This window comes from Nicotiana attenuata, chromosome 2, assembly GCF_001879085.1.
Source record: "Nicotiana attenuata strain UT chromosome 2, NIATTr2, whole genome shotgun sequence".
Lineage (NCBI taxonomy): Eukaryota > Viridiplantae > Streptophyta > Magnoliopsida > Solanales > Solanaceae > Nicotiana > Nicotiana attenuata.
Window position 1 is genome coordinate 76,292,487 of NC_031990.1, and position 13,480 is coordinate 76,305,966.

The 13,480-nt window shown below is 36.0% G+C and overlaps 1 protein-coding gene across 1 annotated transcript; it reads right to left on the reverse strand.

The window, feature by feature from the left end:
• LOC109213070 (copper-transporting ATPase RAN1-like) lies at window positions 2,779-11,545 on the reverse strand. The gene is made up of 9 exons (XM_019376825.1): window positions 11,054-11,545; window positions 8,000-8,614; window positions 7,285-7,714; window positions 6,853-7,178; window positions 5,996-6,054; window positions 5,552-5,894; window positions 4,587-4,787; window positions 4,223-4,480; window positions 2,779-3,538 (listed from the first exon to the last, which is right to left on the reverse strand). Exons 1-9 carry the CDS (start codon window positions 11,321-11,323, stop codon window positions 3,059-3,061), a joined length of 2,982 nt encoding a protein of 993 aa, XP_019232370.1. The 5' UTR covers window positions 11,324-11,545; the 3' UTR covers window positions 2,779-3,058.

The window sequence follows — 13,480 nt, forward strand, 5'->3', positions numbered from 1 at the left end:
ATTATAATTACGGTTAAATATTCAAAAAATGAGATGAACTAATATTAAGAATATGAATCAACAGAAATAAAATATTTTTTATGTTAAAAATCAAGTAATCAAATCTTTCAATTAATTATTTAGCAAGAGAATTTAATTAAATTATTTTTTAAATTCATCATATAAGTAAAATTATTTTTCAAGTTAAAAATATTCTTAGGGTACACAAATGTATTCCATAAAAAGAGTGTTAAAGATTAAAAAAAATTAGGTCACAAAGTAAAAAAAAATTAATATAATATTAAAAAGGCTATACAAGTGTTTGAAAAAGCACAATCAAAGCTAAACCTGAACAAAAATAAGCTTTCAAGACTATATTATAAAAAGTAGACTCTGGTATAGCGGGATTATCCTTTGTAGTTGCCTACGGCAGAATCGAAATATTAATCCTATGTCATGCATTACTTGCAAATGTCATATCAAGAGGCATGATATTGTTAGCAATAAGAACAAGTGGTGTACCAGCAACGATTTTATTATGAGGTCGTACAACTCACTTTAGATTTATATGCCTCTTCAAATAACTTAAATAACCATCATATCAAAGCAGGATAATACTGCTAAATTTATAAGAAAAGCAAAAGTGATAATATGGGATGAAGCGTGTTTGGCTAAGCGTCAAACGATCGAAACAATCGCCTAGAGTTTTAGAGATGTATTGGATATCAATGAATCATTTGGTGGAAAAGAAATAGTTTGGGAGGTGATTTCTGTCAAGTACGATCAATAGTTCCAAATTTGACGAAAGCAAACTGTAAAAGCTAACTTGCCAAAATTATATTTATGGCCTCAAATGAAAAATATTCAAATGACAAGAAATATAAAAGTAAGAACATATCTAACATTCAGTGACTTCTTGCTTCGAGTCGGAAATAAAGAAGAGCATCCAATAAAAGATAATTTGGTTCTTGTAGAACACTTGGTGATCAACCCCAATGGTAATAGTTAGTGCATTTAATAAGGAAAATACTTCCATAATTAGATTAAAACGCAATTTGTGCAAATTATATGATAGAAATTAAAGAGATGTCTTAGCTGGCAGAAATGAATATGTTGTTCAACTAAATAAAAGGTTGATTATTAAGATTTATGATAAAAATAAAATAATTTTCAGTTTTGACTCAGTAGTAGATGATACCAAGAGGAATACTTAAATACTTTAATACCAAATGGCCTTCTACCATACACGTTTGTTGTCAAGTTCATTATTTCTTAGGTATGTTAGTGTCACCATATATATAATAGACTAAGTTAAAATTGATCTTTCATAGCATATAGGTTGATTTTGAAAAAAAATATGCTTGTCATGCTACTAAAAATTTAGATTCACTAAATAGCTTATGTAATAGTACACATATGGTATATAGAAGATTTGACAATAACGTCATACATGCAGAACTTATAATACTGGTCAATGTGCTTCTAAGTATGTGTTTATCTCTGAATTCAACTTTCGTATTCTGAAACTAAAGAATATTCTTTTAAATTTGTGTAAAAATAATTTTCAGTATGTTTATGTTTTGTAGTTATAATAAATAAAGTACAAGGACAAACATCCTAAATAATAGACTATATTTACAATAATATATTTTCTTACACGAATAACTATATGTTGCACTTTCAAGAAATACCAACATCGACAACAAAAGTTCTAGTTATGGCAGAGCAACCAAAGCATTAGAAGGAAACATATACAAAAAAAGAAACATCGTCTATAAAGAAGTGTTCGGTATGATACTATCACATTAGATACCTTTATACTACAATACATAATTATCTACTTAGCATGTCTAAAATTGATCATATATGTAAGTTCTGATGATGTCCTTTCATTTTGAATACACGTATTATGATAATGTAACAATATTTTCGGCATTTAGATGATTGTTGTATTATTATATATAAAATTTCTCTCATTTTCTTTCATATAAATAAATACTTAAACCATCATGTGTCATTACTAACGTGCAACGCACGTTTATAGATACTAGTATATATGTAATGTGTGTGTATCAATATCTATCTATCTCTATGCATGTGTGCATATTTAGAACATTTAAAAAATAAAAATAAAAATGTACTATTTATTAAATAGTGCATTCGTTACTTTTAAATTCAAGATTTGACTCTAATCAATAATATTAGTCATACCTGAGTACATATTAGGAGTGTCAATGATGCTTTGAAAATCGATTGAATCGGACCTTATCACGCCAAGTTTTAGGTTTTTCTTAATAAAATACTCCGAATAGATTTCGATATACTCTACTGGTTGTCACACTGGCACCTGCCTTAGTGGCTTGTTTTATCATTTATCTACTTTAAAGCAGCACAATCGTTAGAGGAGTGCCTTATTGGACTGGATTTGTCGAGATGCGAGAGATGAAATATGTTTTGCAAGGATCAATACAAGAGTGGTCCATATGATAGTCGTAGTACAGTCATTCATTTCAGTGCAATAAGATTATGCATTGTCTATTTATCTTTTATATAAGAAGCAATCTCGGAAATGTCGTGATACAGGAATAAGGCATCACTAGTAGAAGGGAAGGGTAGTCTAAGGCGAGTACGAGGCATGACGGATCTTTCATCTTCACTTTGTTCATTATATAAAACGATTGAATTATATACACTAACAATATATAAGCCTTTTACACTACTCGTAACTTTAACTTGTAGTAGGTCAATTGTCTTGTTGGAAGAAAAAATTGTCTTATTACTGTTTAGATGACCTTGTAGTGTGAAAAATTCTCTTACATGGTTAAAACTCATAAAAGAAGAGAGGAAAACTTACAAACTATGAGCATAGTTAAACTCATAAAAAACAGAGGGAAACTTACAAACGGAGAGCATTTACATTGAGAGGGCGGGTAATTCACATACTGTGTGAATCAAAGAGAAAAAGGGAAAGAAAGAGAGAAGGTAAAGGAATACACAAAAATCGGAGTTGATCCTAATTCCTATACTTTTTATGTCCTTTTTTTTTTCTTTTTGGCTCTTTCATTATTTGACCTCATTCCTACTCTATAGTTATTTCCAATAATATAGTGGTAAGTCTGGGTTTCTTGTATCTCTTTAGATACAGAGAAGAACACACAACACTTACAGATGACATTGCCATGCATGCACCAGCTACCCAAGGTGGCAACTCCAGTCTTAACAAAGGAAAGAAAACCCCTGCGGCCACTGGAATTGCGATCACATTGTACGCCATGGCAAAGATATAATTCCACCTAATCCGCGCAAATGTCTTCCTTGAGAGGTCTATGGCAGTGATCACATCCTCCAAGTTGCTCCTCATTAACACGTACTCAGCAGCTTCTATCGCAATATCAGTTCCCGCTCCAATTGCCATACCAACATCAGCAGCAGCTAACGCGGGTGAATCATTGATCCCATCACCTACCATAGCAACTACACTGCCTCCCTTTTGAAATGAACGGATGACCTCAGCTTTTCCTGCTGGCAACACTTCTGCTCTAACATCATGGATACCGACCTGCAATTTGAAACGGCATCCAAGGGGTCATATGTTTAGCCCAGAATTAGTGGCAAGTCTATTACTTCTCAGTAAGCAAAGAAAAATTTAACAGTACTACTTCTATCGATCCCCTGTTTAAGCAACTGCATTATTTCAGCTGACTGGATGAAGTAACACATCTATCCATAAGCCCCCAACAACCTCCCCTCCCCACCCACCCACCAACCACCCCCACCCCCACCCCCCCAAAAAAAACCCAGCTCCCCCGAAAAAAAAAAATCTTCTCTCTCTTGATTTTCTTGAAAGCCATTCCAGCTCAAGAAAGACAAAATGCAGGCCACAAATTACCACAAGCAAATCATATCTTTCAAAAAGAATTGGTAAAAGCATATGGAGTTCTTCGCACTCTGACACCAGGAAATCTGACTGGAGTGATTCCTAAGAGTTTGACAATGCAGTGGTGTTAACCGAGAGCTAGGTAGAACAAAGCCTTCAACCCCTCTTATTTCATTTTTCAAGCTGGTTGCAGGAGTGGGTAAAAGATAACTTGGATGCTAGTCAAACACGGGACAGGAAAGGATGAAAGCAACCCTAAATAACTTCTATGAACTAAATTAGGTTACCAATTTATCCATACCCAGTTTGTAAACTCATATTACAGTGTAGAAGAAAATCGCGATAACAAAGATGAAGATACAAAACCTCCTTAGCAACTGCACGAGCTGTTCTCCAATTATCACCAGTAACCATGATTGGTTGGACGCCCATTTTTATAAGGCCCTCTACAACAACAGCCGCTTCTCTCTTTAGCGGGTCTGCTATCCCCAGAGCACCAATTACAACATTATCCCGAGCGACAAGAATGCCTGTCTTTGCACTTTCTTCCAACTCTACAACAAAATTCTCTACGTTGGAAGGTATAGCTATCCCATTCTCGGTAAGCAGCTTCCGGTTACCAATCTGTTCGTTGACATAAAGACAAGAAATTAAGACTTTATCCTGATTGGAGACTAAGAAATTAATCAGCTCTCTAAAAATTGCGAATGTCATGGTGTTGAAAACTCACCAAAACCCATTTCCCATCGATGGAGCACTGTACACCTTTTCCAGGCAAAACAGAGAAATCTGATACATCTTGAAGCCATCCAGAAAACTTAGCCTGTTCACTGTAACTCTGAAACCCCCCGTTATCAGATGGTTCATCAAAGAAATGAAAATGCCGAGCATATTCCATTATCGCTTTAGCCAAGGGGTGTTCACTGCTTGCCTGCGTCATCAGCATATCCCTTAGATGACATGTAGCTAAAAGGAGAAAACTGCAGTAGTTTCTGTAACTTTAGAACAATTGGTTTAAAAGAACTACTCCATCCATTCCACTTAATATGGCATACTATTTCTGGAGTCGAACAACTTTTTCGTTGGCCACAACCTTTTGATATACTTCTACCGCATGCGCTTCGCGCGCCATTGGCGCTTTGCTCTCAACTTATTCTTCATTGGACATTTATTAGTTATTAAAAATTATAATTCATTGAACTTGTTATCTAGTTTTTAATTATGTCAAGGAACCCCTTTCTTTCTTGTTAAAGCGGAGAGAGTATGATTTAGAATTGGAGGCAACATTGAACAAAAAATGACCCCTAAACGTTCATTTGAGAAAAAAAAATCAAGTGGTTGCTTGGTAGTGCTAAAGAGAAAATACAGAAATCTTAATGCTCTGAAACTTTTTTACATTATCAGGTACCAGTATTTTACTTTCTTAACCACTTCTTTCTCCTCAAGAGAGCAGCATATGAATAGCATCAAAAGATTGTAGGAAATGGGTTTCTATGTGATCCCCGCTAGATGAACTAGAGCGTAGAAAATACTATTGAACAAATGAAGCCTTGTCTTTTGTTTCTAGTAAACTCTTGGTGCACCATGGTGTTTCTGTTAGTATAGACGACTGTGTGCCTTCTTTTTTTGTTGGCCTCAGAGTTCACTCGCCATATAAATATTATTATTATTATCTTGTCAAAAAAGAACATGTACCTCTGCAGAAGCTACCAAAGTTAGGAATTCTCCACGATCCATCTCAGTGAAAACTTTGGCTGTTGTGACTTTAGCTTTTCCCTGGGTCAAAGTGCCTGTCTTATCAAATATCACATATCTAATCTTCTGCGCCATCTCCAATGCGTCTCCTCCCTTTATCAGCACACCGTTGTTGGCACCAACCCCTGTCGCAACCATAACAGCAGTGGGGGTGGCCAAACCAAGTGCACAAGGACATGCAATAACCACAACTGATATCGCAAACATCAAAGAAAATACAAAATAATTGCCATTTTCTGGTAGCCATTCTTCTGGATAGCCTCCAAGAACTCCAGCAACATACCTGGTGCAATGGATAAAATTACAAAAACATCAGCACAACATTCCTAGTTACAGTCATAGAAATTATTTGGAACGAGGAAATTATGAAAAACTGAAACTCACCATCCAAAGAATGTCAATAAGGACATAGTAACAACCACAGGAACAAAAATGCTTGCAATCTGTAAGTCAAAGAGTACTCACGATGAGAAAATCCAGTCAGCTCAAACGTCAAATATTATATGAGCACTAAGAAACTCCAATTCAAAGGCAAGAATAAAACAAACAAAGAGACTCATCAAGAAGCACTATCACATTAAAAATATATATTTATTTATTTTTTTGATTTGCACCAGGTGTCCGAGTCTCTAAGAGCCCCGACTAATCCCGGGGGTGCACAGGCCCTCGGCAAGGAGTTTCCCGCAAGTGCACCACGGTTAATTCAGGTTTTACCCAGTCCGATGGCCCTCAGAAATTGTTTGCACCCAGTGGGTTTCGAACTTGAGACCTTGAAAGGGAGCAAACCCCAAGGCTCAAGTCTATTGCCACCAGGCCAACCCCTGAGGGTTACTATCACATTAAAAATATATTTTCATTTTTCGCTAAACTGATCCACATCATAGCAAATTCACTGTCTAATTGGATTTCCACAAAGCACTTTCCTAGATATTTTCAGCCATTGGCATTGAAAAATATAGCACAGCATCAAATATATCAGCAGTGTGAATACTTTGTAGCCAAAGGAGGGAACAACATACAGTAAAATAGTGTCCAACAATCAGAGATAAAGGCCGATCGACATCGAATAAATGAGGATAGAGATTAAACTTATTAATGCAATGAAAGATAGGTAATTAATACTTTAGAGGAGGAAATGCAAGATCTTGAACTTCCATTTAATCAATGCTTCTTCGAGCAAAGCAAATACTATAAATTAACAACAGGAAATAATTGATGTGCACCGAATTCACAATACTCACATAGTCGGCAAACTTCTGAATGGGAGCCTTTGACATCTGTGCTGTCTCAACCAGAGATATGATCTGACTAAGAACTGTGTTTGACCCTACTTTTGTGGCCTGTATGTGAAGAGAACCATGTAAATTGATTGTACCTCCTATAACCACTGAATTAATCTCTTTCAAAACAGGAGCAGATTCTCCAGTGACCATACTCTCATTCACATGGCTTGAACCCCATACAACGACACCATCCATAGGAACTTTTGTACCAGGAAGTACTTTTAATATATCGCCAGCCTGAATCAATAAAGCATCTATTTCTCTTTCTCCTACAACTTTTCCACCTGGAATACAGAGTAAACATAACCTCAGTGATAGGACCCTTATGCATTTTGGGAACTATACGTGGTAACGTGTCAAGCATTAGACAGAAATTCTAAATGTTCTAACCTTTGTCTTTGACAAGCAGTATAGCTGTAGCGGGAGCGAGTTCTACGAGTTTTTTGATAGCACCCGATGTCTTTCCTTTAGCAAGAGTTTCCAAGTACTTTCCTAGAAGTACAAATGTGATTAACATGGCACTTGTTTCAAAGTATGTTGGAGACCAGAACCCAGAAATTGCACCATAAAGTAGTGCACATACAGAGTAAACATAGGAAGCTGTAGTTCCCAACGCAACCAAGACATCCATGTTTGTGGAACCATTTCGAAGTGCTCTTCCAGCCGCAACATAAAAACGTTTACCAATACCAAATTGGACAACAGTCACTAAAGCCCACTTTAACCAATCACCCATTTGAAAGGGACCACACTGCCAAATCAGTAAAGCATAGAGCAGAGGTATCTGAGGGCAGACGACTCGCATTAGAATCACAGGAACCTGGCATAAGTTGTATGAGTTAGACAATAAATATATATGAATCTAACAAGTGAAAGGACAAAAAGGAGGAGAAAATCCTTGCATCTTCAAAGATATCACTTCACAAGCTCCATTAAATTAATGGAAACCAAGCATTGGAAGTTAGGAAGCTTCCAGACATCACATAGAACCATGTCCTTCTAACCCCTCAAACTTGAAGAGGGGTGGTTAGGCAGCTAAAACAAAAGGATAAAACAAGAAGAGAGGATAACAGTACAACAAACAAATAGCAAAAGAGTAACTTACACTTAGAGATAAGCTTGCTGTAAAAAGCCGAAACATCTTCGAGGATTCTTCTAAATCTCTGGAAGCCATTCTTGTATATGGGTTCTTGACAAGTAACTTAAACTTGCCACTGCTTCCTCCTTCAACGCCATCAACTAAAGATCTTGGGCCAAGAACTTCGGGATCAAAGACAACTTCAAGCTCATTTGATACCCGATCAAATAAAAAGTGTTTAACTCCATGCAACTTCGAAAGAATGCCTTCTAACAACTGTGCATCCATTTCACCAGAAATACCAACCACCCCAAGTACAATTTTGTCCTGCTCGCTGCTCTGCACAAAGGAAGCTTCAAAACCAGCATCTTCAATTGCACTCGCTATATCATCCTTGCTGATTATGGACGGATCATATTCAACCTCTCCTAGTGATGTAGCCAAAGCAACTACGGCCTTTCGTACACCTGGGAGCTGTTTTAGGATACCTTCAACAGAATTTACACAAGCTGCACATGTCATACCACCTATTATGAACTGGCCTACTACAGTTCCATGTGGGTTTGTACGAGACGCAGTAGGTTCTGAAAGAAGCTCTGCCTCAAACCCAGCATCTTCTATAGCATTTGTAATCTCATCATCCTGAAAAACAAATGGGGACATTTAAAGTTCATTTGCCATATTTGCGTCAAGCTGTTAACATGCAACATTGAGAACATTACACTAGATTTGACAACACTAATGCTACAATCAAGCACTACACGATATCAGCAAGAACCAGCCAACATCAGTAACTCGTGTCTGGTAATGACTGCTCCTTGGCAGAAGAGACTTTGTCAAGTCTATCCTTTTTGGGTTAGAGCATGTCCATTATTTCTTAACTATCTTACTTCCTCTCTATTTCACTTGATTCTATAAACGAGTTGATCTAGTACAACACTATATCCTTTACCAAACACCAGAAACTCAGCGAAGAACCCCGGAGGTGACTGCAATGAGCAGAAATCTCACTCACGGGCCTAAACGACGAGCAAACACTCGAACGTGAGAGCAAGGGATCACCCAACGAACAGAATGACCATGAAACTGACACTCGCTAGAGCAAAAGAGAACGATCAAATTGCATATGGCTAAGGCATAACAGCTCAAAAGGAGACTGACAATCTGTTTAATCTGTAATGGGTGACACCGTGATAACTCTTCTCAAACCTAATATTCACAACCACCTCATCCCCGGTGCACAAAGCATCGCGCATTCACGAAGGGTCCAAAGAAGGCCGCACCAAAGGATGTGATGCAGAAAGTCTAACCTAATGCAAGTATTAGTGTCTGCTTCCACGGCTCGAACCCGTGACCTATAGGTCACACAGAGTTGCTCCAAGGCTCCCCTTCCACAACCACCTCATCCATCAACCACAAAGATTGTGTCAGATTCCGCTGATACTATAGAGCCAAAGAGGAAAGAATGGTTCCACATAGGTTAAGGGTATATAGTCTGTACAAGTTAAACATCAATCAGAGAGCTAGGAGAACTGTAATCTCTAGGAAAGAGTGTCATTTCTTCCACTCTTAAATAGGTTACTCTTATTGCTCAGGTTCGATAAAGGTTTGATATCCACTAACACGATAGTGATGGTATAGGTAGGTCAAACAACAGCATCATACGAAATCATACTTCTATGCAAACAACAACAATATACCCAGTGTAGTCCCACATACTGGGGTCTGGGGAGGGTAGTGTGCATGTATCCATTTAAAGTTGCTCATCCGGAACACTTTATTCACGGTAGAGGAATGTGATCTCCACTCAATATGTCATAGCTGGACTGACCAATAATATGTGTGATTGGTCTATGGCACTTTGGCAATACCATTATTTTTATCATCTTGGCTGCCTACTGAAATAAAAAAAAACTTGGTCATTCACCTTAAAAAGTGTTGCATTTAAGTTTGGGTAAAAGACTTCAAGAGCTTCTTTTCTGTTGTAGACAGTCATGCTTGGAACTCGTAATCGAGCTATTGTATGGGATATTATGCCGAGTTATAGGACCGAAACATTTGAAATGTTTATTGTGCTTTGTTTTGGTTAAAACGGATGCTACATGTGTTTTACCTCCAGTTAAAAATCTCGAAAGCTCAGTCCTGAATCTTGAATGTATTACCAGTACATAGCTAATGCACAGCTTTATATTGCGCAGGATAGCTAACAGTAAGTTCTAAAAGAGAGAGAATTTGTGATATTAAACCCTTTCTCCTTTTCCAGTAGGGGATGGAAGTACGCATGCGATCCTATAAGCCATGATTTGGCACTTTATGTTCTCAACTAGCAGAATTTTCTCATACACTTTTTGCACATGGGAATCTAATGGAGTAAGAACTTCAGTGATTATCAAACTTTTATTGTTCTTGATGCACATCTCCCCAAAAGTTGGACATATCCATTTTGGTTTCGAAGTCTCGTTTAGAACTCCAACTCGAGTTCATGAAACATAGCTGAACATCATCCAGCAAAACAAGCATACCGCTAATCACACACACACACACACAAAAAAAAAAGGAAGCTTTTGAAAGCAGCTGATTTAGATCAGTTTGAAGGCGTGCCATCAATAAATGCACGACAGAGTGAGGTAGAATTATTATGTGCAGAAATATCCAAGCCAAGAAAACAAAAGGAACTAGAAAAGGTAAAAGACATCATTATAACCAGGACATCAGAGAATAGGGACATGAAGTTCTTCAGAATGGCAAGCAGACCAATAATCCAACATCACCAAAATACAACTAAAATTCCCAACACCCAAACGAAAGTAGACGAATATCAAGCAGTTAGTGGCAATTATTTACTCCAAACAGCTAAAAAATAATCAAGATTTAGCAAAACTACCAAAATCAACAAAACCACACGATCTTATACAAACCACAACTAAATATTTCAAGAAATAAAAGCTAATCCATTTATCCAAAAAGCTCAAATCTCAAAAAGATCAAAACTTTAAGTCAGAACTAACACTAAAACCAACATAAAAACACAGGTAAAGTTTAAAACAAGAAGTTCAAACAAAATGGAAGAAACTTTCTAACCTTGACCAAGCTAGGATCAAAGATGACGTCAGCCTTATTCTGAAGCAAAGCAACAGTAGCCTTAACAACACCATTTATGCTCATCAAAGCTCCTTCCACTGAGTTAGAACAAGCTGCACACGTCATCCCCGTTACTCTAACCTGAATTCTCCTCAAATTGTCACCCAATTTCTCTTCTTCTTCGTCATATGAATCCAATAGCCTCACTTCCTCTCCGGCACCATCTCCGGCAACCTCCGTTAACTGGACGTCCCTCATGCTCGGTGCCATATGATAATTGATTTAGTTCTTCCTTATAATAAAAGCTAAATTTCGATATCCCTCTGTTATAGTTTCTCCGGCGATATATATGTGTATGTATAGGTTAGCCGGAGAAATAGAGATATGGGTTTGTATGAAAAGATTTGTTTTTTTTTTAGCATATTACTATTATAGTAAGAGGAGACGGAAGAAAAAAGGAAAAATCTGTGGGTGGAGAGGGAAAGTGGGAACGACAGCGAATTTGTAAGTAAACAAAGGGGGGGAGACAGATTATGAAATGACTTTAATGCCCTTGTATAAATCTGTACTGGATCTTTTTGGGGGTAGATGTACTGCAGAGTTCTTTTATGTGTGGGACCCTGGGGTTGAAATTCAATTGGTTGTTTTCTTTGTTGGGTAATTATAGGGGACCAAAGAAAGGTTTAGGAGTAATGACTAATGAGGAGTGATTAATTAGTCAATGATTTGAAATGGTGCCAATAAGGACAATTTTAGGAATTTTGTGAATTTTATTCTTGAATTTTGAACAAATATTCAAGGGTTTAGACTTTTCCGTTTAATATACTAGAAGGTTTTGGTAGGAATTAGCACTTTCCTTTTTTATTCCTTTCCCTTTTTCTTTTAGAAGAAAGGAGTTGGATTTTTAACATGAAGGCACTTTCTTTTTTTTTCTTTTTTTAATTTTGATTTTCTATTTAATATTATTTGAAATATTGTAATTGCACTTTTTACGGATGATATAAGTTGCAATATTAGGTTTTACATTTACATCTTTTGGGGGGCTTATTGCGATTGAAAATTACAAATTTAGATGGTGTCATGTAATATGAAACGTGATTACCTTAGTCAAATGTATTTTCTCCCCTATTGAATATAATAATCTGTTTAATTGATGCAAAGGGTTTATAAATTATCTACGTGGTCATGGTCAAAATGGCTCTCTTTAGGTATTATTTGGATCCCATATCTTTCACGTTTTAATGTTTAATTCTCTAAAAGAAGGGTAATTTGGGAATATCGAACAAGTCATAATTATATAATACGCTTTTTATATCGCACTTCTGTGGCTTGTTCATTTGGGCATGGCAGACACGGCAAGCGTCGGAAACCTTTGACTAATCTAAGTTACTAACAATAGGAACTTTCCTATCCAATTTTTTGTGTTTAATTTGGGATTAAACCAAAATCATTATTGTCGTTTTATATTAAAATGATTATATTGTTAAAGTAGAAATCAACCTATCAAATGCATCATTACCATTCATATCGCATACATTGATAAAAAATTCAACATTAATTGTTTCAAAAGTTACTGCAATGATACCTATTTTCTTGTGTTAATTATTCTTGAATAATATTATTGTATCAAGGTGTATGTTGCATCTCCAAATAAAAAGCGGGTGATTAATTAGAACTCATGTGAGATTAATGAACTTCAACTTTCATAATTAAGGTTGGGGGATTAGTGTAACATCACTCCTTTGCAAATTATTACTCCAATTAACTATCTCGTTACATAAAATTTGCTTCGGTGTCATTTTAATAAATATTTTATATTTGTGAAAGATAATGAAAGATTACATCACCTTCTTAAATGCGAGGACATAATTACGGAACTGTAATTATCTGTTTTTTATTATAATAACAAGCTACGCATTCATTAATGAACTAGAGGATTTTATCCAATTGACTTAATTCTTAATTAGGTTTAAGCTATATATATTGTTTTTGTTTTAAAAAAATGTACTATATATATAGTAAATTACAGTAAATTATATCTTCTCCATTTTTTGTGTTCTTAGATTACATTTGTTATAAATTCTTGCATGTTATGTCTAGAGCTTAACATAATAATGAATAAACATAATAAATTGTCTGTGCATAAAACTTAAACTTATTCAAGTTTACTTTTATATATATATATATATATATATATATATATATGTTTATAATTTTTTTAAAATTGAAGTTTGCAACTTCCATAAGTCATGGCTTTTAAGGTATGTTGGGATGTCATGTTTGACCTGCCTGCCTTTGCTGTCTTTCTTGTACTACAATGGTACTCCCAATTTGGAAATTTTCAAAATAACGACTTCTCCAACTCATATCTTCAAGTGGTTGAACCTAATTATACACCAAAGACTGCTGCAGTTGCTTCTCCCCCCC

What these genes read in the sequence shown, in the direction of transcription:
- LOC109213070 (XM_019376825.1), bottom strand. Translation starts at nt 11,323, where the DNA reads ATGGCACCGAGCATGAGGGACGTCCAGTTAACGGAGGTTGCCGGAGAT. An exon ending in TTCAGAAGTTTGCCGACTAT is followed by an intron (nt 6,055 to 6,852) that starts GTGAGTATTGTG and finishes TTTGACTTACAG; the next exon opens with ATTGCAAGCATTTTTGTTCC. An exon ending in TCGATGGGAAATGGGTTTTG is followed by an intron (nt 4,481 to 4,586) that starts GTGAGTTTTCAA and finishes GTCAACGAACAG; the next exon opens with ATTGGTAACCGGAAGCTGCT.